Source organism: Lycium ferocissimum, chromosome 4 (assembly GCF_029784015.1).
Source record: "Lycium ferocissimum isolate CSIRO_LF1 chromosome 4, AGI_CSIRO_Lferr_CH_V1, whole genome shotgun sequence".
Lineage (NCBI taxonomy): Eukaryota > Viridiplantae > Streptophyta > Magnoliopsida > Solanales > Solanaceae > Lycium > Lycium ferocissimum.
This window is the reverse complement of record NC_081345.1, coordinates 34,398,689-34,422,566: the sequence shown is the minus strand read 5'-3', so window position 1 is coordinate 34,422,566 and position 23,878 is coordinate 34,398,689. Positions and strand designations below refer to the sequence as shown.

Sequence of the window (23,878 nt, the reverse complement as noted above, 5' to 3'; positions counted from 1 at the left end):
GAAAAAAAGTTTTTCCTTGATAATTTATCTTATAGTAGAATAAAAAAGTGTACTAAAGGAAATATCTAACACCAAGTTGGATAGTGACTTGGATCATATATCGTTGAAATTTTTTATCGTCGGCAGTTGTCTTCAATATCTTGTTTTTTCGTATCTTATTTTAATCAATATGTGAAACCAACATTGAAAACATTTTTAGTGCGTAAACTTATCACTAAAATGCCATTCAAACCCTTATCCATCAAATTCTACTATTAGTATTATAAGTTACAAGCCTTAATACCTAACCAAGTATAAGTTACATGCCTCGAAATTTGAATAATTTTTATTTTTTTTAATGATCGAGAAATTCATCTGGAGCTGACCTTTTGAGCCAACCGCAATAGTTGAAACTCGAGAATGATGGACTTGCTCCTCTACCCTTTATTACTTAAATGCCAGAGTTAGTTCACGAACTTGTCATCTAACTATCTAACGAGATACTTGTCTTTCTTGGTTAAGTGCTACTGGTCGTACTTCCTTGCTTTAACTTCCCTTTCAGACATGTCTATATGACTATATTGTGTATATGCATCTTATATACGCTAATATTATGAACGTCAATTAGATGAAGCGCATGATATGTCTTCAGGATACAATTGCTCAGACTTCTCGTCAAGGGCAGAGCTAGGTAGGGTCGAGGAGTTCATCAGGAACTCCTTTGCTAAACAATATATGTCTGAAAAAAATTATTTTATGTTTATGTAATAGATGTTAAACCCTTTAGCTTCTTCATGTATTTACTTATTTATATTTTTGAACCCCCTTAATGAAAATGCTAGCTCCGCCAATGCTTCTAATAACAAGAAAAATTGACAGCAAACAGTCATAGTATGCTTAATTATCTAGGGCAGAATATGGTGGCTTAATTTCTCAATCATTTGATCAGCATCATCCAACCATCGTTGATGAAGCTTACTGTTTTTTTAAACTGCTGAAATTCCCGTAATAGCCAATAACGCTCCGTGGAAAAGTAATAGATTTTCTTTTCCTTTTTTACGTTTAAGGAATTAAGTTTTATTTTTCCCAAAGCAACTAGTATAAGGCATTTATAGAATAAATTTTTTTAACAGTAAATGCAATACTCTGAATGCAACTCCAACACATCATTGACTTGCAACAATATGGAGTTCACGGTTCAAATGTTTCCGGTAGGAGCATCACCAAGGAAACCTAGAGCAACTAAAACAAGTTCAAATCAGATGCTTCGATATTATTTGATCCGATAACCATAATGAATAATGGCAACAATTGCAACGGCATCTAATAAACCTAGACATCTACTTAATATTTTTGGTAAGGTAGACATCTAAGCTAAATTTAAAGACAGGAACTGAACACCCTCTGCAGGTAGTGAGCAAGAGACGAAAGCAAAACGAAGGCAGATAAACTGTCTATTTTTTATAAGCCTACTCCCCATTGTAACATGTCTAAACTCAGTCTATAAGAGACCTATATACTCATTTTACAAACGAGCAAAAGTCGGAGGAAAGACAACCATTTACACATATAGACGGCCTTCACATGATGTAACTTAAGGACTGCTTCTTTCTAGAGCCCCCTTCTCCATACAAATCATTCCACTGAAGAAGCTCAGTCATATTTCCGGATTCAGATGAAACACTTGCGCAAACCTATAAGAACAGCCACATGGACACCAATCGTCAGCATGCTTATGCAGTTAAATAATTAGAAAGTTTGAAAAGACAGCCAAAAAATTTGAACTCACCTGCTGATGAGAACATCTAAAGTCCTCCATATTCAGTGGTCGTAAGTCTGCACTGCTGTATGGTGCTGGAGGTGGTCTACCATCTGCAATAGCTGCAGCATGTTCCTATATTCAACTCTTAGCATTAGATAACTGTTTTAGCGAATCTACTAAGGAGACAACAACAACAACATACCCAGTACTAAGGAGACACACACACATATATACACACAACTCAAATCAGATGAACAGAATAGCCAAATTAACCAGTGAGGAATCTATATTCTCTTCCTTCTAGGTCATTAGATACTTTTTTGTTACGTCAGGGGAGGGAGAAAAGAGAAAGGGATGAGCTGGCCCTCAAACTCCTGTTTTTTACGAGCCATGAAATCGGCCACTGCTGCTTGCATCAGTTTAGGCTCCCTACATCACGCCCCATTGGGGTGCGGCCCTTTCCCGGACCCCGGTGAACGTGGGATGCTTAGTGCACTAGACTGTTTTTTTCTTTCTCAAACCCAGTTTGTTAGATTTAAACTCCACAATTTTGAGAAGAAAGCAAGATTCCACCAAATCCAGGACCAAAGGCACCAACAATTTAAACTTTAGACGCAATGTACACATCAACCCCAGACCCTTACTTGTTGGCAGAACCACATCAGAATCTCTGATTGTTGAGTTAAGATGCTTCAAACGATCCTCTAAAGCCCATGAAAAATTATCTATAGAAAGTGGAGTAGACATACATAAAAGAACCACCGAGAACATCTATTGGAAAATGTTGTTTTCTGCCTCAGTTAAGCAATCAATGAACAAACATCAAACAAAAGAAAAATTGTACCTTTTTTTCCTTTTCTAGGATATCTCTGATGGGTCGATATGCAGCTGCTACACAGAGATTCTACATAATAAAGGAGTTAAATCAGAAAATACAGCGGCTTCAAACTTCACAAAACTAGTCATTTATCCAAGCAAACATGAATAGCAAAGTCACCTTCAGGTCACTTCCGGAATATCCATCTGTCATACTTGCAACAGAATCCAGATCAACATCCTGACCCAAGTCTTCTTTTGCGAGTATCACTTTGAGAATTTTTGCTCTGTTCAGAGCATCCGGTAAACTGACCATCAACCTGTACAGATAAGACATATAAAGGGCATTAAGCAAGTATTGAAAAAAGAAAAAAAATCAACTTCAATAATATCTGCAAATTAGTCGTTCCTGTTTTACCTGCGTGGCAGTCGCCTTATAACAGCCTCATCAAGGTCATATGGCCTGTTTGTTGCTGCGAGTACCAGAACTCGTTCAGTATCCTTTGTGAGCAACCCATCCCAATTCACCATGAATTCATTTTTCAGTTTGCGCATCGCCTCATGTTCTCCTGGATTTTCCCTTCTTCCCAGCATACTATCAACCTTGGGAAGGCCGCATAAAGAAACAGGAGACAAGAGAGATCAGCAGAAGGATAGAAAAATTAAAGCAGGAAACAATATGCTAATGTTTAAGGAAGCATACTTCATCAACAAAAACAACACTGGGAGCAATTTTATTAGCCAGCGAGAAGACAGCTTTTACATATTTCTCAGCCTCACCAACCCACTGCAGCATGGGAAAATAAGAAGATTAAGGCTGTTATAATGCGAAGAAGCTACGATCAACAACATCATCCAATAACTCAATAGAGAACAAATAAGCTCCAAGGGAACAAACCTTTGAAGTGATACTTGACATTGAGATATTGATAAAATTTGCACCCGCTTCAGTGGCAACAGCCTTTGCCAGCATGGTTTTCCCAGTTCCAGGAGGACCAAACAAAAGTATTCCCTTACAGGGCTGCGCATGACATTCAAGAGCGATAATTTTCTTAATTAACCACAAATCTCTAGATGATGCTTGAAAATTCAAGTCCAAAAAAGGAGAGACAACAGTTGAGGTAACTTTTCTCATCAAGTACAAACTTCCTATCAAACCGCCCACATGACATTGAGAAGAAAATTAAACGCAGAAAAGGAGAGACATAATGTTTTTTGTAGTTGGAGAATTTCAACCTTCTTCTTTGGGGATCTCATTGAATCAACGATAACATTTGACATGTACCATATTGATATGACCACGCAAAGGGTGACTGGACTGAGTAAACTAGCAATTCTAAAATAAACTTCAAGTACCAAGGAACTCAAGAAGCAAAGCAAAGAGCAAGAAATATAAAGTGACTGTCTTTATCTTCAAGTTAACTGTGAAAATAATTTGGTCAAACTTAATCCAATCCTTAAAGAACCAACATGAAAGTAATATGATAGTTTGATAATACTCTGTTTTCCTACAAAATACGGATATCACAACAATACTACAAGGTCATAGTCTGGCTTTATTTTAAACATTTTAGTGGGAAAACAAATGGATAAAAACATAGCAATATCTTGCCTAAGAGGTAGATCCTTGAACAAAAGGTCAAGTACTTCCAGCTTTTATCAAGCTAATACAATTAGACAACCAAAATATGGATAAAATGTAGCTGTAAACCTTGGTTAGTTGACTCTTGCAGAAAAGTTCAGGTCTTTGTAAGGGAAGCATGACCAACTCTTTTAGTGTATCCTTGACATTTTCAAGTGCACCAATATCATCAAATGTCACCCCAATATCACCGGGGGGGATAATATCAGCCAGAAGACTCTTCTCAAATTCATTTTCTGTCGTGACATCCTGGGTTGGACACAAATTTGTTCGTGAGTCAATATCTGCCATATCAAACTAAGGAGCTTCTTATGAATGACAAATTTAGCAAAGCATCAGATAAGGGATATCGTAATCACCTTAAGTGACTTCTTCAAGCTCTTGGTGTCATTTTGCATAGCTTGTAATAGTTCCAAACCATACTGAATGCTGTTAAATCGGAAAAGATTCCCGCAATTATTAACCTCAACAATTATTAAAGTCAAACAAACCATGGATAGGAGAATATCAACTGCTTCTATCTATTACCTCACAGGAGATAAAACAGGCCTCATGTCAAGATCTGCTTGAGTGTTCTGCATCAAGTGATGGCTCACCGCCCATCCAACAACCTTCTCTGCGCCTTCAAGCACCCAAAAACAATGATAAATTCAGCTCTTTTTGCAAAATAATATCTGGATGACCTAATTATCTGTTTCTTTTTTGGGATGAAGGATAGAAATGATATTTTTGTTGCTGAAATTGATCTAGAAGTCGGATTCAACACCTAAATCTTAGGATTCGGGGATATGGATAGGAGTATGGGTACGAGTATAAAGATACAACCAATAAATATATATTGCGACATATACAGAAGTACATTTTTTTGACAATTAATATAAGTGATTAAATTCTTTGTTAAAACTTATCTCCTATAAGCAAAGTATACTTTTTCACAAGTTATCTCCTATAATAGCAAAGTATTCTAGTACTCTATGTCTATATGTGAATACACACACACACACATAAATAAAATCCTAAAATCCCAAAATCAAAGCAAATATTTGGTCAACCTACAGTTCTTAGCCATTGGTATAGTCAAAGCACCCAAGTTAGGTTGACCAAATCTATCCTACTTTCACGCCCAAATTGTATCGGATCGACACAGATGTGGTAGGATTTTGAAGGATCTAAACGACATAGTGATGATATAATAGTGAGAATCTAAAGCAGCCAACGCACCCTCTACCCCCATCCCCACAACTACGGGAAGAAAAAGGAAAACAAAGGAGAAAAGGAAAACACTGAAAGAAGCAACTTACTTTCAACAGAGAAATTTCGGTCTTTGATGGACAATGTCTCGAGTCCATTACATTTTAATCCAATCCGACTCAGAACCTATATAAGAGCAACCATCATATAGAATAAGTAGTTAAAGACAGACGTCATATGATTAACCTATTGACTTCAGAATCAAGCATTCAATTTCCAAAAGACCCTCAGCTCAAAAGAAAACGAGGAAAACAAGGGAAAAGAGTCAGATACGGACAAGCAAATCAAAACCAATTGTTCACACAATAAAAAATAAAAAGAATATCAGAGAGCACCAACCCTAGTCTTAGAATGTTGGAAATTCATTGATTGACAGCATTTTTGGGGAAAACAGGACTACATAGCAGATGTATTGAGTTAGTTTCATGAGGCTAACGACTAAGAAATTGACAGAGAGTTGCTCAAACAGTGAAGATTAATAACATGGAAAGGCTACAGTAAGAAGATTTTTACAGTAAGGTCAGCTTACTGTTTATACACGGGACAGTCAGGTAGGGTCCAACTCGCCTTGGAAACATATTTGGAAAGTCAAGGCTCCATTTAAAGTTGTTTGTTTTGCCTGGCTGGTGGCAAGGCAATCTTGCTTAACCCAGGAGAACTAATGAGAATTACAAGGGAATATCAACTGAGTTCTAGGTGCTACTTGTATCATAAAGCAACATAGAGCAATAGTCACTAATTTTTGCATTGCAAAATAACTGTGCAGCTCTGGCATTTGTTTCTTAGCATGGTTGGACTGCCACAGTCAACAGCAGATCTGTTGAGGTGTTGGAATAATGTGGGATGCAGTGTCAGGCAGAAGAATGGCAGAATTTGATTCCATCTTGCATCTGGTGGAAGCCTGGAAGGAGGGGAATGCTAGGTGTTTTGAGGAAAAGCAGTTCCATTCAGAAGATAAAAGTGACCTGCATACTCCTTTCACATTTTTGGTGCAAAGAGAGTTATAAATGATGATTCCATACCAGACAGTATATTATTATTGTAACATGACAGGGCATGTTTAGTAGTTGGTTTTTTGTTTCTTTAGTTTTTGGAATATGTACAGGGGTTGCTGAAACAGGGGTTTCTTCAGCATTACCCTTGGTGCTGTTGATATATGGAAAATGTTACCATTCTAAGAAAAGAAAAAAAAAAAAAATTGTACAGGCTTTTAGGATAAGCGAAAGTAAGACTGAATTGCCCATTGCAATTTAACCTCGATATGCAGAATAAATGTGAAGGTTAGACGAGATTGTGGTGCCTAAAAGCAAATAATTCAGATATCTACCCTCTAGTTTCTGACATATGGAAGCAACATAGGAGCTGAAATAGAAGAGTGATGTAAAACCAGTGTGAAATAGGAAGGTATCTAATAACAATTACCCTAAAAGCAAATAATTCAGATATCTACCCTTTTTCATTTCCTTCTTCTTTTTTTTTTTTTTTCCTGGCCGTTTGTGATTATGGTTCATACAAAATTTATAACAATTACACCTAAATCCAAAGTAACTTGGCAGGTAGCTATATGGAACATCATCATTGATTATTCATGTCACTCCATATTTTTGAAATAAAACTTTTAAAAAATCTGACATTAATCTAAGTTTATAGCTCCTAAGATCTCTTAACCGACACTCAGGTATGTTAAGATTTAGCAGTTGAATCAAAAGAAGTGTTCATTTCAAATCTTCTATCTCAATTGTAAACTTCATAAGAATGCAAGAGAAGTCAATAAACATCTGAGGGGCATCACAAATGTGGGGTTAAAACTACGAACAAGGATGAGCGACAAGAACATCATCAGATGAAGAGGTAAAAGATTGGTCACTCATAACTTTAAAGGTCAGAAAGCCTTACTGTTTGTAAGCTATTTAAACTTCCTTTCATTTTGAGGGTATCAGCATCTTGATCCAATTGTTGCTTCCAATTAGATAAAAGTGCTTCAGCCTGCAATACTCAAAGCCACTCAGTAATTTGCTGAAGCAAGAATAAGATCTTACAAAAATTCTATAAAATGTAAACAACAGACCTGTGGCACGTAAATAGCCACTTTATTTGGGAAAAGTTTTGTCAGATATTTAGCTGTCTTTGAAACCTCCTTCCCCTTGTCATGCGTCCTCCCAAGACTATCCTGAACTCATCAAAATTCAGTACTATAAGCCACCGAAAGTTAAAAAAGACAATCAAGTTACGACAAGGCAGTGTTTATTCAAGTGTAATACAGCACAAGGGAAAATTCAGCAGGGGGAAAGGGAACAGTGCAGGATCCGAGTAAACAATACTAAAATTGGTGAAGCGAAAAAAGCACCTAAAATGAAGAGGAAAGGAACTGAAAGACAACGAAGAATTAGCCAACTTATTTCAAAAAAGATGAGGACGCATAAAGGCTTAATTCACAACCAGAAGCAAAAGGATCTTAGGTAGCATTAGGATAATTTTGTGGTTTGGTTTAATAAAATAATGTTTGCAATATTTATCAAAGCTGTTTTTGGAAAACAAGATCATGTTGATGGTTTCTGAGAATCCTTTTAGATTGTTTTTCAAAAATAAGCCTAGTTTTCAAATCGAACAAGGTAGTTATTCATATCCAAAGGCCTTAGCTTAATATAGAAGACATTGTGTGCTTCTCAAATTAATTTCCCCCTTCCCAATGCCCAAAAGGACCAAAAAATAGAAAAGAAGAAGAAAACGAAGACAGGCCTAAACGTAACGAAGGGTTCTTTTCCCATTGTTTATAATTCGACATCCTCATTTTTTGAGAATGATAATTCGACATCCTCATTTTTTTTTTTTTTGAGAATGATAATTCAACATCCTCATTTACAAGATATTTTCACAATTAATTGAAAATTATTAAAAGAACTGATTAAAAAATTGAGGAGTTCATACCAACGCCAGATCAAGCCAAGCAGTTTGATTGCTGCAGAATTTGGTGAACAGAGATCCTCCAGGATGTAACTGCAAAGACTAAAATGGAATTATTGTCAAGCAATTGAAAGGACGACTTAATACTTTAGCAAAGAGTTAATGAACACTCTTACTCTCCCCCAATCCGTCTCTTTCTATCTCTCAGGAGGAGTAGAGAAAGAGATATATGATTTGGATCACTTTATAACACCACTTATAATTACAGTTTGGTATTCTTGCACCTTATTGGGGAAAAAAACTTGTTACAGTTTGGTATTAGAGGAAAGACTTCTTAAACTAAATTGAGGATGATTCTGCTACATTTTCAAGCAGCATAGGTTTGCACATCAACTTAGTAAACAACAGGAGAGGTAATGAGCCTACAATTGCTAATTAATACTCTTGGTTACAAGAGCACTCAAGGGTGTGGCCTAGTGGTCAATGAAGTGAATTGAGCACCATCAGGTCTCAGGTTCAATTCCCAATAGAGACAAAACACCACGCGATTTCTTCCCATTTGTTCTAGCCTTGGTGGACAGAGTTACCTGGTACCTGTTCTTTGCAGGGAGGTGGCATGTATCCTGAGGAATTAGTCTAGGTGTGTGCAAGCCGGCCCGGACACCATGGTTATTAAAAAAAAAAAAAAAAATCTCTTGGTTACAAGATTGGCTCTTTCTTTGACGACTTACCTAGGGTACCTCTTGAAACAAGTCATAAGCCGATCTTGTAGTGGGATTTTTCTTCTTTTTTCTTTTTTGAGAATGGTAACTATTTCAATCTTGGTGTGGGACATAATTGATAGAAGAGGCAGTATTTTCAGCAGGCAGGAAGCACTGATACACAATAATTTGAGCAGGATTATCAGCCACTACCTATGCTTATAAAGGTCCCAGGATCGATACAAACCAGCCAACATTGAGCAAGACTTCCATTGGGGTGGTAAAGGAAGACTTTAAGTATCACCAAGTAAAATAGGAAAAGGTGATTAAACCAGTCAGCAATGGAGAATTGGGAGTAGGAGACTTGAAACTACACAATAATAGTCTTTTTGCAAAATGGCTATGGAGGTTCAACTCTGAGGAAGGGAGATGATGAAAATTCATTACTGCAGCATTGAGAAAAGGAAGGAGGATGGTGTTCAGGAGCCTTAACTCCACTTTTGGACATAGAAATATAAGAACAGTCAGAAAACTCTCCAAACATATTAACTCCACAGTGGAAGATGGAGAAAAATTACAAAATATGGTTTGATATGGGGTCAGTTTGGACAAACTCAGAGTAGTCAAAAGCGAAAGGCACAAGAAAAAACCATATTACTGTTGTATTAAGTGCATGATGCAATTACAGACTAGGCTTTAGTGAAGAATAACGCTAATGACGAAATAAAAAATAGAAAGGTATCAATAGACGTTAGACATAAACCATAATTATTTGGATAAAAATGGAAACTATGATTAAGCCTATATATGAAGCAACATTGACGCCAATCAAATTCAAAGTTCATTTCAAATTTCTGATTTATATGGAAAGATGTAATTTTAAGTTTTCCGTGGCAAATTTTATACTAGATTTCTAATTTCTTATTCCTCATCACTGAAAGTTCAGTTATAACGTTTTCTTAACAATTAATGCATGACTTTGCCGACTATATTTATGGTCTAGTATTGTGATCTTAAAGATAAAACCCTAGGGGAAGAGATGGACGCCTTAGCATCTTGGTGCCTACGCTAAGCACCAACTAAGCTATTCGAAGCACACCGGGGGCGGAGGCAATCGGAAAGGCTTTTTAGGAATGAGGCCCCTCTCTCCTATGTTGTAAAACGGAAGCACAGATCTTTATCTTACCCTCGACTTCATCAAGCTTCAAGGCTTAAGCTCGCTTTAAGATAGCCAACGAGAGCAAATATCAAGAGGAGGTACTTATTTTACATATTAAGGCAAATGACAAACTTAATCCATCCAACTCTTCCTAAATCATCCAATCTCCAAAATATCTACTGGGAGCAGCTTTTTGAAACACTGAGAAACTAATGAACTAGATTAGTTGTTTTTTGTTTTTTGGATAACCGTGGTGTCCGGGAATGAACTAGATTAATGGTCTAACATATTGAGCCAAAATCAAGAGGGCGGTCGGAGCAGGACTTCTTTGCGAAAAAGAACTTGAGTAAGTTTTTTTTTCTGAAGGAGTCGTCATTTTCTATAGGAACGCTGTGTCATTTTCAATCCCGGCATATTACGGATGCTTGAAGGCCCCAATGACACGACGTGATTTAGAAAGATTCTTCTTTATCGATGGTGATCGGTCATGGTATCCATAACCTTTCTTCTTTTCAAAACCATGAGGAAATTATTAGGTAAAATGAAGTCATGAATATCTCTAATCTTTCAAGTAGTATTAGCAAACATGATTGGGTTCCAAGCGCGAAGCACAACTGAAGAATGTGCTTTAATGACAAAAAGCGTGTAATGCAAAAAAGAATTTAAAGGTATACATACACACATACATATACATATTTATATACATGTGTGGGCTTACTAGGAGGGATATGGTCATAAATGAAGATATTCGGGATAAGGTGGGAGTAGCTTCCGTGGCAAACAAGATGCGGGAGGCGAGACTGAGATTTTTCGGACATGTCCAGCGGAGACACAGACGCCCCGGTGAGAAGATGTGAGAGATTGTCGATGGAGGGCTGAAGGAGAGGTAGAGGTAGGCGAAAAAGAGGGCGGTCGGAGTGGGACTTCTTTGTGAAAAAGAACTTGAATAAGTTTATTTTTCTAAAGGAGTCGCCATTTTCGATAGGAACCCTATGTCATTTTCAATCCCAGCGTATTTCGGATGTTTGAAGGCCCCAGTGACACGAAGTGATTTACAAAGATTCTTCTTTATCGATGGTGATCGGTTATGGTATCCATAACCTTTCTTCTTTTCGAAACCACGAGGAAATTATTAGGTAAAATAAAGTCATGATTATCTCTAATCTTTCAAGTAGTATTAGCAAACATGTTTAATGACAAAAAGTGTGTAATGCAAAAAAGAATTTAAAGGTATACACACACACATACATATACATGCATGTGTGGGCTTACTAGGAGGGATATGGTCATAAATGAAGATATTCGGGACAAGATGGGAGTAGCCTCTGTGGCAGACAAGATGCGGGAGGCGAGACTGAGATTTTTCGGACATGTCCAGCAGAGACACAGACGCCCTGGTGAGGAGATGTGAGAGGTTGTCGATGGAGGGCTAAAGGAGAGGTAGAGGTAGGCGAACAAGAGGGCAGTCAGAGTGGGACTTCTTTGTGAAAAAGAACTTGAATAAGTTTATTTTTCTAAAGGAGTCGTCATTTTCGATAGGAACGCTATGTCATTTTCAATCCCGGCGTATTTCGGATGCTTGAAGGCCCCAGTGACACGAAGTGATTTACAAAGATTCTTCTTTATCGATGGTGATCGGTCATGGTATCCATAACCTTTCTTCTTTTCGAAACCACGAGGAAATTATTAGGTAAAATGAAGTCATGATTATCTCTAATCTTTCAAGTAGTATTAGCAAACATGATTGGGTTCCAAGCGCAAAGCACAACCGAAGAATGTGCTTTAATGACAAAAAGCGTGTAATGCAAAAAACATTTAAAGGTATACACACACACATACATATACATGCATGTGTGGGCTTACTAGGAGGGATATGGTCATATATGAAGATATTCGGGACAAGGTGGGAGTAGCCTCCGTGGCAGACAAGATGCGGGAGACGAGACTGAGATTTTTCGGACATTTCCAGTGGAGAGACACAGACGCCCCGGGGAGGAGATGTGAGAGGCTGTCGATGGAGGGCTGAAAGAGAAGTAGAGGTAGCCCAAAGAAGTATTGGAGTGAGGTGATCCGGCAGGACATGGCAAGTCTTCAGCTTACCGAGGACATGAGCCTAGATAGGAGGGTGTGGAGATCGAGGATTAGGATAGAAGGCTAGCAGTAGGATGAGTATTATTTTCCTTTCTAGTAGGATCAGTATTATTTTCGCCATTTTTATTTTAATTTCTCGTATTTCTTATTCGTAGTTTTCTATTACCGCTTGGTGTCACTTCTACTTTCATTTTCTTACTATCCTGACGTTGCTGCTGCTTATGTTTCCATATTGCCGTATTTCTGCTTTAGTTGAGCCGAGGGTCTATTAGAATCAGCCTCTCTACCTATCAAGTTAGGGGTAAGGTTTGCGTACACTCTACCCTCCCCAGACCCCACTTGTGGGATTAAACTGGGTATGTTGTTGTGTGTGTGTGTATATATGAAAGAGAGAGAGAGAGAGAGAGAGAGAGTGTGTGTGTATGCTGTACTGTGTGTATATATGTATATGAAAGAGAGAGAGAGAAAGAGTGTGTGTGTGTATAGCTGCATGTGCATGTGCGCATTGATATATATAGCTAGACTAATGTCTCTTTTGTGCTTCGAAGATGGTCTCTAAACTATTTGCTGTAATAAGAATCACCTCTCATTCTCCTGATCAAGCCTTGGTGTCACAAAGTTTTGGCAGCGATAACTACTACAGCCAAGATTTTTTTTTTTTTTTTTCTTGATAAGTACTACAGCCAAGAAATTTAATCCATAAGAAATTTCCATAACAGGCCTCTTAATACACTGTATTCACATTTTTTTTTATAAGGTACACTGTATACACATTATAACAGGAAAAGATATAATTACATGCATCTATTATAGGGCATTATCATCTCAAATGCAAAAGTACCTTCTCCTTATGATTATCTGTATGAGCATGAGAACCAATAATAACTACATTATCAGGAAGCTTCTCCAGCCGACTTTTAAATGCTGAATATAATTCTGAATTTCCTGCCATAGATTTCTCAGCATCTTTCATGAACAAAATGAATGGGGAATTTCTGCTTTCATTGAATACAACCTGAAAAGGCAGAATCAAATGTAAAGAGTAAAGTTTACCCCCAAATTGAAAAAGAAAGGAACAGAAATTCCACATAGCACTATTAGTTTTCAAACGAATTTATTCATATTCATAGAAAGAAATCTCACCTCAAACAATGTGTTAGCGAGTAACTTGTCCAGATCATCCACACCAGTGGCTTCTAGGGGCAGCAGTTCACTGACTGAGAGGAAGAGATGATAAAAGGCATTACAAATAAACTAAGACTGCAGTACTTAGGAATGTTGTTAACTTAATAAACTAAAGGAAAATAGTTAAATGGCATTTCCAAAATACCATTGCAGAAGAATCCATGAGCATCATCACAAAGACCACCTAAGTTAACGCCGTAAGGGATAGGTTTATCAAATCTTACACCAACTTTTGCCAATGGATTATCTTCGAAAGACAATACAACCTTCCCGCTAATCCCAAATGTTGGTCCCCTGGAACATTGGAACAAGACGATAAGGTTAAAACTGACAGCCTCAGATTGTACTAAAACTTATTAATTGGCAGTTGCAGGACAACACGTAGTACAGGAGATAAAGAATAATTCTTAAAAAAAAAAAAAAAAAAAAATCTCCTATCTAGAAAATGCAGAAAAGTAAAGATTATGTCCTAACTTTATAAATTAAACAAATAAAGAAGGAAGCAACAAATAATATTATCTCCTATGTCAGAACTCAGAATACATGAGAAAAACAACAAATACTACACAACAGAAGTCTAGGAGGTAACTATGAATGAAGTAAATATATGATTCAAACAAACATGAAACAAAGACAGTAAAATGAGAGAAAACTATTAGGTCCACAAAGAGCCTAAGACACTGTTCCAATAAAAGACTTCACCATCCATTTTCACTTGGATTTCAGTGGTCATATGTCACTCTCTGGTTTCCCAGAATCTACAAGGATAGACCAAGAGTAATTCTCTTCAACTCCTCTCCTCCCCATCTTTTGGCATGTCATGTCATCTCGAATTAGGAAATACACGTGATCTCACCTGGCGCACAGAATTCCTATTTCAAGAAAAATTTAAGACCCTCATTCACCCATAGTAAGCTTTAAGGTAGCATAAGGTAACCTCTTTCTAAATGCTAGAAAGAATCATAGAACCATAAATAACTGCATGAACAAAAATGATTTCTCATCTGGCTTGTCGAGAAGACCAACAACTTCTTTTTAAATGGAGAAAATTCCAACAACGTCAAAACTCATCACTGAGGTTCTTTGCTATCCAGCCAAGAAACCCAGTTGCAGGTGTTTGTTTGAGATTCAACAGAACTCAGGAGAATTTTTTTTCTCTATGTTACATAGCAAAATGAAATTAACCATTGGAACTGCAAAGGACCTTCATGAGCTAACACCTACAGGACCAAGAGAAGGCCACAAAAAAGAGCCCCCAACCTCTCTAACCAAATCCATGCAACACATATGAGTTCGCACTCTGACTCGCCAGAAAAGTTTAAGTTCATAGGGGCATGTGAGAGCACATTGAGAGTCCGACAAAGCTGCGCGCTCTAGGGCTTTGCTCATCCTGTTGTTCTGATCCTACAGTTATCAATATCCGCCAAGTTCTTTGCCGGTCCAAACTAAATACATAAAAAAATAAGCTTGGTACATACGACATGTATAAACCAATTTGAGGAGTCTTAGATAGTTGAGTGAATAGCATTACTTGATGTAGTAGTGTCCCACATCACGCAGATATAGCCTATAAATATTATACAGAGTGACAGTATTCACGTATTCCCTTAATCTTCTCCTCATCTCTCTAAATATCTCACACTAATTATGTAATACAAGCCAACTTTTACATCCCCCCCGAGAGGGGATGATACGAAAAATACTCAATTTCTTTTTCTTTTTCCTCTCCTTTTTTTTTTTTTTTTTGACAAGGTAATAAATTTCATTAACAAAGGGCATAAATGCCGGTATACAAGAAGTGTACCAAAAGGTAGAGGAACACATTTATCGTAAAATCATATAGTTACTTGCATATGCATCAAGAATAATTCTTTTTCTTCTTTTGGATAAAGTAGTTTCATTGATGACATTAAGAGATACGCATCAAGAATGATTATTTTCATTTATGAGAAACGGGAAAGACCAAATCTGCAAGGGAAAAGATAACAAACAGACCATCACAAAATAACATCAGAAATTTGTTCAAATATAAGAAGATAAAGATCATTTTGAGTACAAAAGAGTTGGTATTGAGGTTTCTAGAAAAATGACTTTAGAATTTTACCTGATGGGAGTCGAGTATAGTGCAGCACCAGAAGCAGAGCCAAGAAACATGACTCTATCACCTAAACATCTTCAACATCAGTTATTAGCAAAATTATCCGGGAAGAAAAATTAATTCCTTAATATTGAAAAATACTGGACTAACCAAAGGACAGTCAATACCTGTCCTAAAGACGGTGTTTTCTGATGTCCCAGCTACAGAGGATATACTATCATTCCTTGACTTTGGTTGTGCCTCCAAACACAAAGGATCAGCAAAAGAGTTAGTATTAGCTGTTTGGCTAGATGATGGCTCAGTGCCTTTGGTCCAGTCAGCTTCTCCAGGAATTTGGTTCAACCTGCTTGAGATTTTATGTGCACTATATCCCTCTTTCATTGGCCCAGCTTCCTTCACAGGTAGCCTCTGAATGATATGGAAATATATCCATGATTGTATGTGACCACATCAGTAAAAATGCAAGAGCAGCACATGACCAAGATAATAAGAAAGTCCAAGAACTGACATGAAGGATTTTAATAGTCCAATGATTTCTAGATTTAATTGAAAAGAAATTTGGCTTATGATGATAAATTTAATTAGAAAAAAAAAAAAAAAAGAATGAAAAGAACCCCAACTCCTAGAAATAAGATGACATCCAAAATCATGCCCCAGTCCTTCCCCCCCCCCCCCCCCCAAACAACCACCCAAAACAAGAAAAGAAGCTTTCACAAGTTGCATGCTACCCCCTACATCCCTCAATATGCCTATAGCCCCTTTAAAGCTCAAAAGACCCAGCAAATTACCCCCTTTAGTAACAACCAAAGAGCACTTTTACAGAAGTGCGCACCAAGGTCTTAAATCCAGGGGTGGCAAATGGGCCGTTTGGGCAGGTCAAGATGGGTTGAACCAACCAATACCCAACCCTGCCCAATGATGGGTCATAACCCAATCAGCCCAACTTAACCCATGTTTCAAACATTTTGAGAAACTAAAACTATAAAAAAATTCAATTAATTTTTTTGTTAAAATTAAATTTTAAAATTTAATACAAAAAATTATTAAAAAAATTTAAAATATAAAAATTATTACAAAAATTTAAATTAAAAAACTAATATAATAAATAATTAAAGAAATTAAAAGAAAGAGTTAATCGTATTTTGTAGCTTTTGCACTTCTGAACGGAGGGCAGTTGATGGATCAGCTTGGGCTGATGATTTGTGATGGGTCAACTTGGGCTATAGCCCAAATCGACCTATCTTCGAACACACTCTAGCCCAAACCCGTTAAAACCTGGGCGGATTAGGCGGGTCAAATAGTTTGGGCTAATTTTGCCACCCCTACTTAAATGCTAGGTGGCTACTAGTAGTATTTCAAGGGAGATCAAGAACAGCAGAAAAGAAAAAGTAATTAAGGTGTAACTTGCAATGTTCCTCAAAACATAATGAGTAATTGGATCTTACACCCCAAAAATCATGGCTATCAAAGATAAGCAATTTAGCTCCATAATAATGAGCAAGTGCCTTCACCAGCTTCTCCTGATATATTTCAGATCCTAAAAGCATGACTGGTCAGTACCCTTAGATTAATATCTACCAAGCACTCCAGTGAGAGAAATGAAATAATATCAAGACAAAATAAGCAGCAAACCTGCAGGACCAGAAAGCAAAATTCTTGAGTTGAGAGCAGGAAGCTCAGAGGTATATTTAACTTGCTCTCTATGCTTTAGGTGTATATATGAAGCGGCAATCAGCACATTTTTTGTGTTCTCACTGCAAATCACAGATATAGACATAATAATTGGCTCCTTCCAATTTTTATACCACTACCTTCCAGCTTTTCCAAGTATAGAAAAAATAAGTACCTTAAAACCAGTCTCTTTGCTTCTTTGAGAATTACGTAAATATCATATAGAAACAAGAACCAAGATTGACTTTGATACAAACATAGAAGTACTCCGTTGGACAAGGATTAAAGGTCTTTCACATTCTCAAGTGATATATATAAGAAACATCAAGTAACAAGCAGGAAATGCCCAAAAGATCAAAAATCTCACAAGCAAAAACTGACTAAAAAAATTAAAGGAAACTAAGTAAAACTCCAGATATACAATAGTAATTGGATTATGCTATGTGGTCTTGGGGCATACCTTAAGTAATAAGGGAAGTCATTAAATGAAACTTCTACATCTTGTCCATCAATGATTGCAGCATGAATTTCTTCCTTAAATACAGCAGATCTTGAAGGCATCCCTGATGTTGAAGCAGGCATTGATTTGCTAGTCCACCGTCTTTCCTCCAACATCTGTCAATAAGTACTTTCTTTCGTTATGCCATGGATCAGTCTGTGAGCTCATATCAAGAAGGCCAAAAGAAATAATTCAGCCAGTGACTTTACGTTGCCTGCCTTTAGTCCAAAGTCCAGGTTTACATCAAGAGGGAGGATCTCGCTAATCAATCCAACATCAGCAGCATTGCTACTGCCAACATTTGCTGCTGAATCTAATTTGAGGCCGTCAAGCTCGTCTTCATGAATAACAGGGGAAGGAGGCAGCTCATTTCCTGGCCGTCTTCCAGTATCCAACAATTTTCTGTCACTGGTCCTAACATCTGAAGCCGACTTAGATGTAGACTCATATGACAGTAGCTGAAATATCTATATAGAACACCGTCAAGGATATGCAATCATAAAGATGAGAAATAGTAAAAGAATCACAAAAACAATAAGGGTTGAGCAGATACAAATGAAATCACAATAGTTGCTACAACTTCATGTAAAGGATACATAAGCATAAATTCCCTCTTGACCAAAGACAATCTGATCGCCTGAATGGAGAAAGCAAATAGAATCCCTCCTAATGGTGTTTCCATTAACTTGCACAGGTCCTTTGCTTCCCTTGGTCTCAAGCACAGGCACCCAGTTTCTTTTGTACTGGTCATTTCAACAAACAATGAGTAATCATATTGTATATACAATATGAAGTCATCAGAGAAAGTAATCAAACAATGACAACTAATTTCCTTCACATGTTCATATTCAAAGTTTGCTACGGGAACCTCTCAGGAAGCGCCTAAAGACAGTTTACTCCTAATGCCTGAAGAGGTTCCAGGGAATATTGCAGTACCCAAAGAGAATTTTCGAAGATGCTACAGATATTTCTGACCAAGAAAAGATCCATGCATCAGAATTGGAAACAATGCAGTGTACAAAAGAATCTTCTTTCTTTTTTTTCCCAAAAGCATCTTCATACTAAAATTTTCACTACTAGACGCCGAAGTCTTTGAATTACTGCACACAGACTTTAACAGTTGAACAAAGCAACATTAAATAGTGAGGAAACTCAAGGTATTCCAAATTAGAGAAATACCTGTGTAAGCCTTATCGAACACAGGATTTCACTAGTTGCTTGATTGTTTATATTATATGGACCGTATTTGTTCGAACCAACCAAGAAAATTTCCGCAGAAACCTGTACTGTTTGGGTCTGCAGTATATTCACATTCTATTAGATACCAACCCGATAAAACAGAATTCAACAGCAAATAGTAAATAAAAATAAATACTAGTAGAAAACCTGTGGATACTCTGATATAAGCCTGCACCATGGCCTGTTCTTTTCAGAACCTTGATTATGTTTCCTCGAAGGAGACAAACTCCCAGGTTTATCTACTATAACAGGCGCTGCTTCTAAAATAACAGACAATGAAAAGAAAACTGAATGAGATGCGCAATTTGGATATTATTTAAGTACACCAGTAGGCACCAATTGCCCTCTTCGTTTTTACAACTTCATTTATCTTTTTCACTAAAAAGAGGACGAGGTTTCCCTCTTTGGCTATGTATGTCAGATTATTCGGGTGCGGTAGTTGTGTTGAGCGTGTCTTATGTGTCTGTCTGGCTTTTTATAGAATACTACAATTGTGCCTCTTTCTGTTATGTTTCAACCGCCAGTACCCCTCTTGATTTTTTGACACGTGGCAGTAGCTAAATCCAATGGACAATATTATTTCACTCACATGTCACAATAACCCAGCCCCTCTTCTTTTCTTTCAAGTCTTCCTAACGAATCCATTACTAGACCCCAAGCATAAAGCAACTTATTGCAATTAGGGCTGTTCACAGTTTTGGTTAAAACCAAAACCAAACCGAAAATTTAACCAAACCGAATAAAAAAACCGACATTTGGTTTGGTTTGATTTGGTTTGGTTTTAAATTTGAAAAACCGATAATATTTGGTTTGGTTATGGTTATAGTAAAAAATAACCGAATAAATAACCAAACCAAACCGATAATTATATACATAAAATTTATAATTATCTATATATTATTAAAAACAGGATAGTTTTAGGACAAAGAGTAGTTAGATTAGTTATTAATTAGTTAATTTAGTTAGTGTTTTGAATTTAAATTTTAAAATAATTGAAAGTTGCCAAGTGGTAAAGTTAATAAATGCAAACAAAAAAAAAAATATTAATAGCGCATAAACAATTTGGTTCCACCAAATCAGGACAACAGTGGAACACCAAACAGTTAATTAGAATTTTACAGTGTTGCATCTCATTTTTATTTGCATCAAAAAAAAAAAAAAAAAAAAAATCTATATAATTTAACCTAAATGCACGTCTCTTACCCCCATTACCTCCATTTAACTCACAAAGGCAAATCCACGTTTCATCTAATCGCCCCATTTATCATCTCGTATATCCCGATTCTCAATTTTTGTTCATGTATGAACTTCCAGCGGTTCACAAGAGACTTAATCGACGAGCGCGCCCCATTTACCATCTGTATCCGGATTCTAAAATTTCCTTTCATGTTTGAACTTTTATATTGTTGCAGCGATTTACGGGAGACTTATTCGATAGAAATAGCCTTCAATCTCAAACTAAAAAGAGGTACACATCTTAATCCCACTGTCTATTCCAAAAAAAAAAAAAAAAAAAGTAGTACAAACGTTTCCTATAGTAATCGTATGATCTGCTATTTGCTTTCAAGCATAGAAGTTTGTTTTTCTTTGTATATAACATATATGATAAAAGTCCTATTCAAGTAAAGAATTGTCCATTGATTCTAAGGAAATATGTTGTTAAGCTTCTTTATCAACTTCTTATCATAGAACGATATTAGTTGTTCTTTATTAGTTCTCCATTTGTTTCTCTGTTTTTCCTTCTTCTATTTCCTGCAACTGCTGCAATTTAATTATAAAATAGTGTTTTTCTCAAATTAGCTAATAACTACTAAAAAATTATCAACTTGCGAGGACTGATAGTTTGACACGAAGATATGTGGGATAGGCAAAGCTGAGTTTCCAAGCTCACGTCGTCATTCCTTCTTTATAGGTCAGTTTCAAACCCAAATTGTTGCATACGTCTATCCTATTTTCTGAAAAACGAATCTCACCAATCACCATTATGGGCTATGACGTGAGATGGAGAATCAGATCAACTGACAATTGATATGGTAATTGAGAAACGAATTGGTATATCTTTGAGTGCTCTGCCTTTTCATGTGCAGACTTCTGTAGATTTTTATGTCCCTAAAACTACTTATGTATTTGCTGAACATATAGTTTGCAATTTGTTAGCATGAAATTGCGACTAGACCGAGAAGCCTTTTAGAGCAATTTTTTGTGACCATGATGACAGAACCGTCCTAATCCAGAAACCGGGAATGCAAGTGATGGTCTTCAAAATCTGTGTTATGGTAATTGCTGATTTTTTTTTTTTAAATCATTTTCGTAATTCTTGCGTATATTTTGCAGAAAATGAGATCACTAGACAGCCAAATGAGGCATTTGGTGATAGAGAATGTCATTCTTAATCTTCCACATGGCCAAGAGCAAATGCCATGGTTGATAAACTACACAGAATGGTCTTTAACCAATAATGTTCCCCTCAAATATTATTGGTTACTTGAAGCACACATTGATATCTTGATTGATATTTTTGGTGGAAGGAATATAGATTTTTCCTTTTACCTTATTTCCGTCAAATTCACCAAATCAAGGTATGCTTATTTATTCGGTCTTTTATTTATTTATATGATTCAAACCTATATAAACGGTAATATTTATTTGATTCTGGATATTATTAAAAATTTGAGCCATAAAAGTTGCTACAGTAGCTTCAGGAGCATTACTTCTTCTCTTCCAGGTGTATTCTCCACTTTTCAGGTGTTGAATTTGATGCTCAAAATGGTTTCAAAGTTCTTTTGAAATATCAATATAATTGGCTTATCTTGATGAAGCACAAAATACTCTTCCTCTTAATTTGTTTGTGCACTTTTGGTTAAAATTTTGGCACACCAAATTTTTGTTTCTTTTATCAACATGTAAAAAGAGTACTTTTAACATGTTATTCAAATTTCATTTGGTTTATATAGCAGGAACTAAAAGTGATAAATACTAATGAACAAATAGAGTAAATGAATTCTCTCTAGAGTGTACTCTTTTATCTGTGCCAATGGTTCTTACTCCGAATCTAAACTTTCCTTCCTCATGGTTACTTGAAAGTGACAAAAATAAAGAAGGAAAAGAAAGATATATGAATTGAAATGAGAGTGGCAACATTCAATTTTATATGGTTGACACGTGGTACTTCTAAAATTGTTTTAAAAATGTACCTATTGCTTGCATGCTTTGATTGGTGTTTTTGTGAAGGCTGAAGAAGGTAAATCATGGAGAAAAAGGAACACCAAATGGTTGAAGTAAGGAGAAAAAGGAACAGCAGCATAAACTGAGAATGATTTCAAGCATTTAAAATTCAAATATCTCATTGGTACTCTTCTCTACTCCTCAAGAAGACTTTACAACTTCTCATGTGAAATCCAACTTCAAGAACACTTGGACATGGAATATCACAAGAAGAAACTTGCAAAAATAAACATAATATGCTTACGATGGCATAAGCAGAATATGCATACAATTCTAATTTATATTTCTCAATTCTCTAGAATTATCCTTATTTTTTCTCTAGAATTATCTTTATTTTTGTTATATTTATCCTTATTTGTACATTACAATATCATATCTTCTGCAGAGAATGTTGATCTGGTAAATTCTTTGAGTGAAAACCATCGAAAAAGAAGAAAGAATTCCACCTTTGTTAATATATTAGGGGTCAGTTCCAAATGGTTAATTTTTCTTATTACAATTTGTGCGTGTCATCCTTTGCGCAGGAGCCATGCTAATCTTCTCTGTTTCGTTTCAATTAATTTATCGGATGTCCCCGAAGGGACTTTTTTTGTTATTACAATTACGCATATACAACTCAACTTATTTGGTTTTGTTCAGGACATAGTTTGAAATTGTCATAACTCAATTCATAATTGTCAGGATAATATTAAAAAAATTGTTACTATTTTTAGTTAGTGAATTGGAATACAAAAAAGTATTTGCATCGATAATAGGAGATGAATATACATGACTTTTCAAATTTTGGGAAAAAAAGTTTTTAAAAATGTAGTATAAGTGCTATATACATGATGATTTTGTGGACATAAGGTACATTTACTAGGAATCTTTTTTCAATAGTGTACGCATTTTGCTACTAATAAAAGAATTTGAATTTGTGTCGGAGATAGATATTCTTTTAAATATAAATATTTTCTTCGTAGATATATTTAAAGATAAAATATTTCAATTTTATTATCCTAATAGTATCTCCAACATAATTTGTAGATCTTTTTCCAAAGAAATTGAAACCGTGTGGTTTGAGTGAACCCTGTATAGTGGCACATACTTTTAGCTGACCATACTGTTTGGATGTTTCTTTACAATATAGATTTTATGTGTAAAATAGTACTTTTCCTCGATCTAAAACTTAAGATTGATTGTGTTAATGCAGGTTTACATTGCATATGTTGCAAGTCGCTTTTCTGGGAGCTAATGGCTATGGCTATAGCTTCAAGAATGCTTACAATTAAATATGTTAAAGAAGTCAAAAGATTAAAAGAAGAAATGAGCATAATCAAAGGCCATACATCATGAAAAAGATGCGTACTTTGACCAAGGATTGCAGTAAGGTGGATTTTTTTCCCCTCTGAAACGATAAATTCACCCATTATATCCAGCTAATAGCTTAATGTTAGAAATTACCAGAATTACCACCATTAGATTAGAAAAAAGTTCGCGGCTTCTAAAACAACAAATAGTAGTGGATTGCAACATCTACTCCCACGATGCTAATTTTGGTACCCACGGAATGCACGGCATTATCAAAATATATATTAATTAAGTCAACTTATGTTTTCGCTTTTTACAAGGAAGTTTCTATTAGGAAGCTTATCATGTATTAGCTTTCTCTTTTAT

At 36.1% G+C, this 23,878-nt stretch overlaps 2 protein-coding genes, 2 long non-coding RNA genes and 1 pseudogene across 6 annotated transcripts in view; 3 read left to right on the top strand and 2 right to left on the bottom strand.

The window, feature by feature from the left end:
- Window positions 1–23,878, top strand: part of LOC132052483 (glyceraldehyde-3-phosphate dehydrogenase, cytosolic) — an 80,110-nt gene that overhangs the window by 5,703 nt on the left and 50,529 nt on the right. Inside the window, exon 1 of one of the 2 annotated variants that reach the window (XM_059444049.1) lies at window positions 17,044–17,050. The exons of the other annotated variant lie outside the window; for it this stretch is intronic. Coding sequence (XP_059300032.1) covers window positions 17,046–17,050 — 5 coding nt within the window. The 5' untranslated portion in view covers window positions 17,044–17,045. Of the gene's footprint in view, window positions 1–17,043; window positions 17,051–23,878 lie in introns of those variants that run through there. 2 annotated transcript variants of the gene reach the window in all.
- Window positions 1,418–23,878, bottom strand: part of LOC132052482 (uncharacterized) — a 28,828-nt gene continuing 6,367 nt past the window's right edge. The window contains exons 3-28 of one of the 2 annotated variants that reach the window (XM_059444045.1): window positions 19,145–19,251; window positions 18,938–19,054; window positions 18,355–18,501; window positions 17,968–18,225; window positions 17,720–17,874; window positions 17,221–17,342; window positions 17,034–17,125; window positions 15,756–15,996; window positions 15,595–15,655; window positions 13,636–13,784; window positions 13,449–13,522; window positions 13,147–13,320; window positions 8,379–8,456; window positions 7,519–7,620; window positions 7,347–7,436; window positions 5,501–5,576; window positions 4,728–4,821; window positions 4,559–4,628; window positions 4,269–4,448; window positions 3,456–3,578; window positions 3,261–3,344; window positions 2,976–3,160; window positions 2,739–2,877; window positions 2,586–2,645; window positions 1,769–1,873; window positions 1,418–1,673 (exon numbers count right to left, since the gene is read on the bottom strand). In XM_059444045.1, coding sequence (XP_059300028.1) covers window positions 1,560–1,673; window positions 1,769–1,873; window positions 2,586–2,645; window positions 2,739–2,877; window positions 2,976–3,160; window positions 3,261–3,344; window positions 3,456–3,578; window positions 4,269–4,448; window positions 4,559–4,628; window positions 4,728–4,821; window positions 5,501–5,576; window positions 7,347–7,436; window positions 7,519–7,620; window positions 8,379–8,456; window positions 13,147–13,320; window positions 13,449–13,522; window positions 13,636–13,784; window positions 15,595–15,655; window positions 15,756–15,996; window positions 17,034–17,125; window positions 17,221–17,342; window positions 17,720–17,874; window positions 17,968–18,225; window positions 18,355–18,501; window positions 18,938–19,054; window positions 19,145–19,251 — 3,197 coding nt within the window. In that variant the 3' untranslated portion in view covers window positions 1,418–1,559. The remainder of the gene's footprint in view (window positions 1,674–1,768; window positions 1,874–2,585; window positions 2,646–2,738; window positions 2,878–2,975; window positions 3,161–3,260; window positions 3,345–3,455; window positions 3,579–4,268; window positions 4,449–4,558; window positions 4,629–4,727; window positions 4,822–5,500; window positions 5,577–7,346; window positions 7,437–7,518; window positions 7,621–8,378; window positions 8,457–13,146; window positions 13,321–13,448; window positions 13,523–13,635; window positions 13,785–15,594; window positions 15,656–15,755; window positions 15,997–17,033; window positions 17,126–17,220; window positions 17,343–17,719; window positions 17,875–17,967; window positions 18,226–18,354; window positions 18,502–18,937; window positions 19,055–19,144; window positions 19,252–23,878) is intronic. The other variant, XM_059444046.1, reaches the window with a different exon arrangement.
- On the top strand, window positions 20,170–21,460 carry LOC132052484 (uncharacterized). The gene is made up of 3 exons (XR_009413992.1): window positions 20,170–20,465; window positions 20,840–21,246; window positions 21,332–21,460. It is a non-coding gene; the product is annotated as an uncharacterized LOC132052484 (long non-coding RNA).
- LOC132052485 (uncharacterized) lies at window positions 22,632–23,842 on the top strand. The gene is made up of 2 exons (XR_009413993.1): window positions 22,632–22,687; window positions 23,415–23,842. It is a non-coding gene; the product is annotated as an uncharacterized LOC132052485 (long non-coding RNA).
- LOC132054983 (U6 spliceosomal RNA) lies at window positions 22,697–22,806 on the bottom strand (annotated as a pseudogene).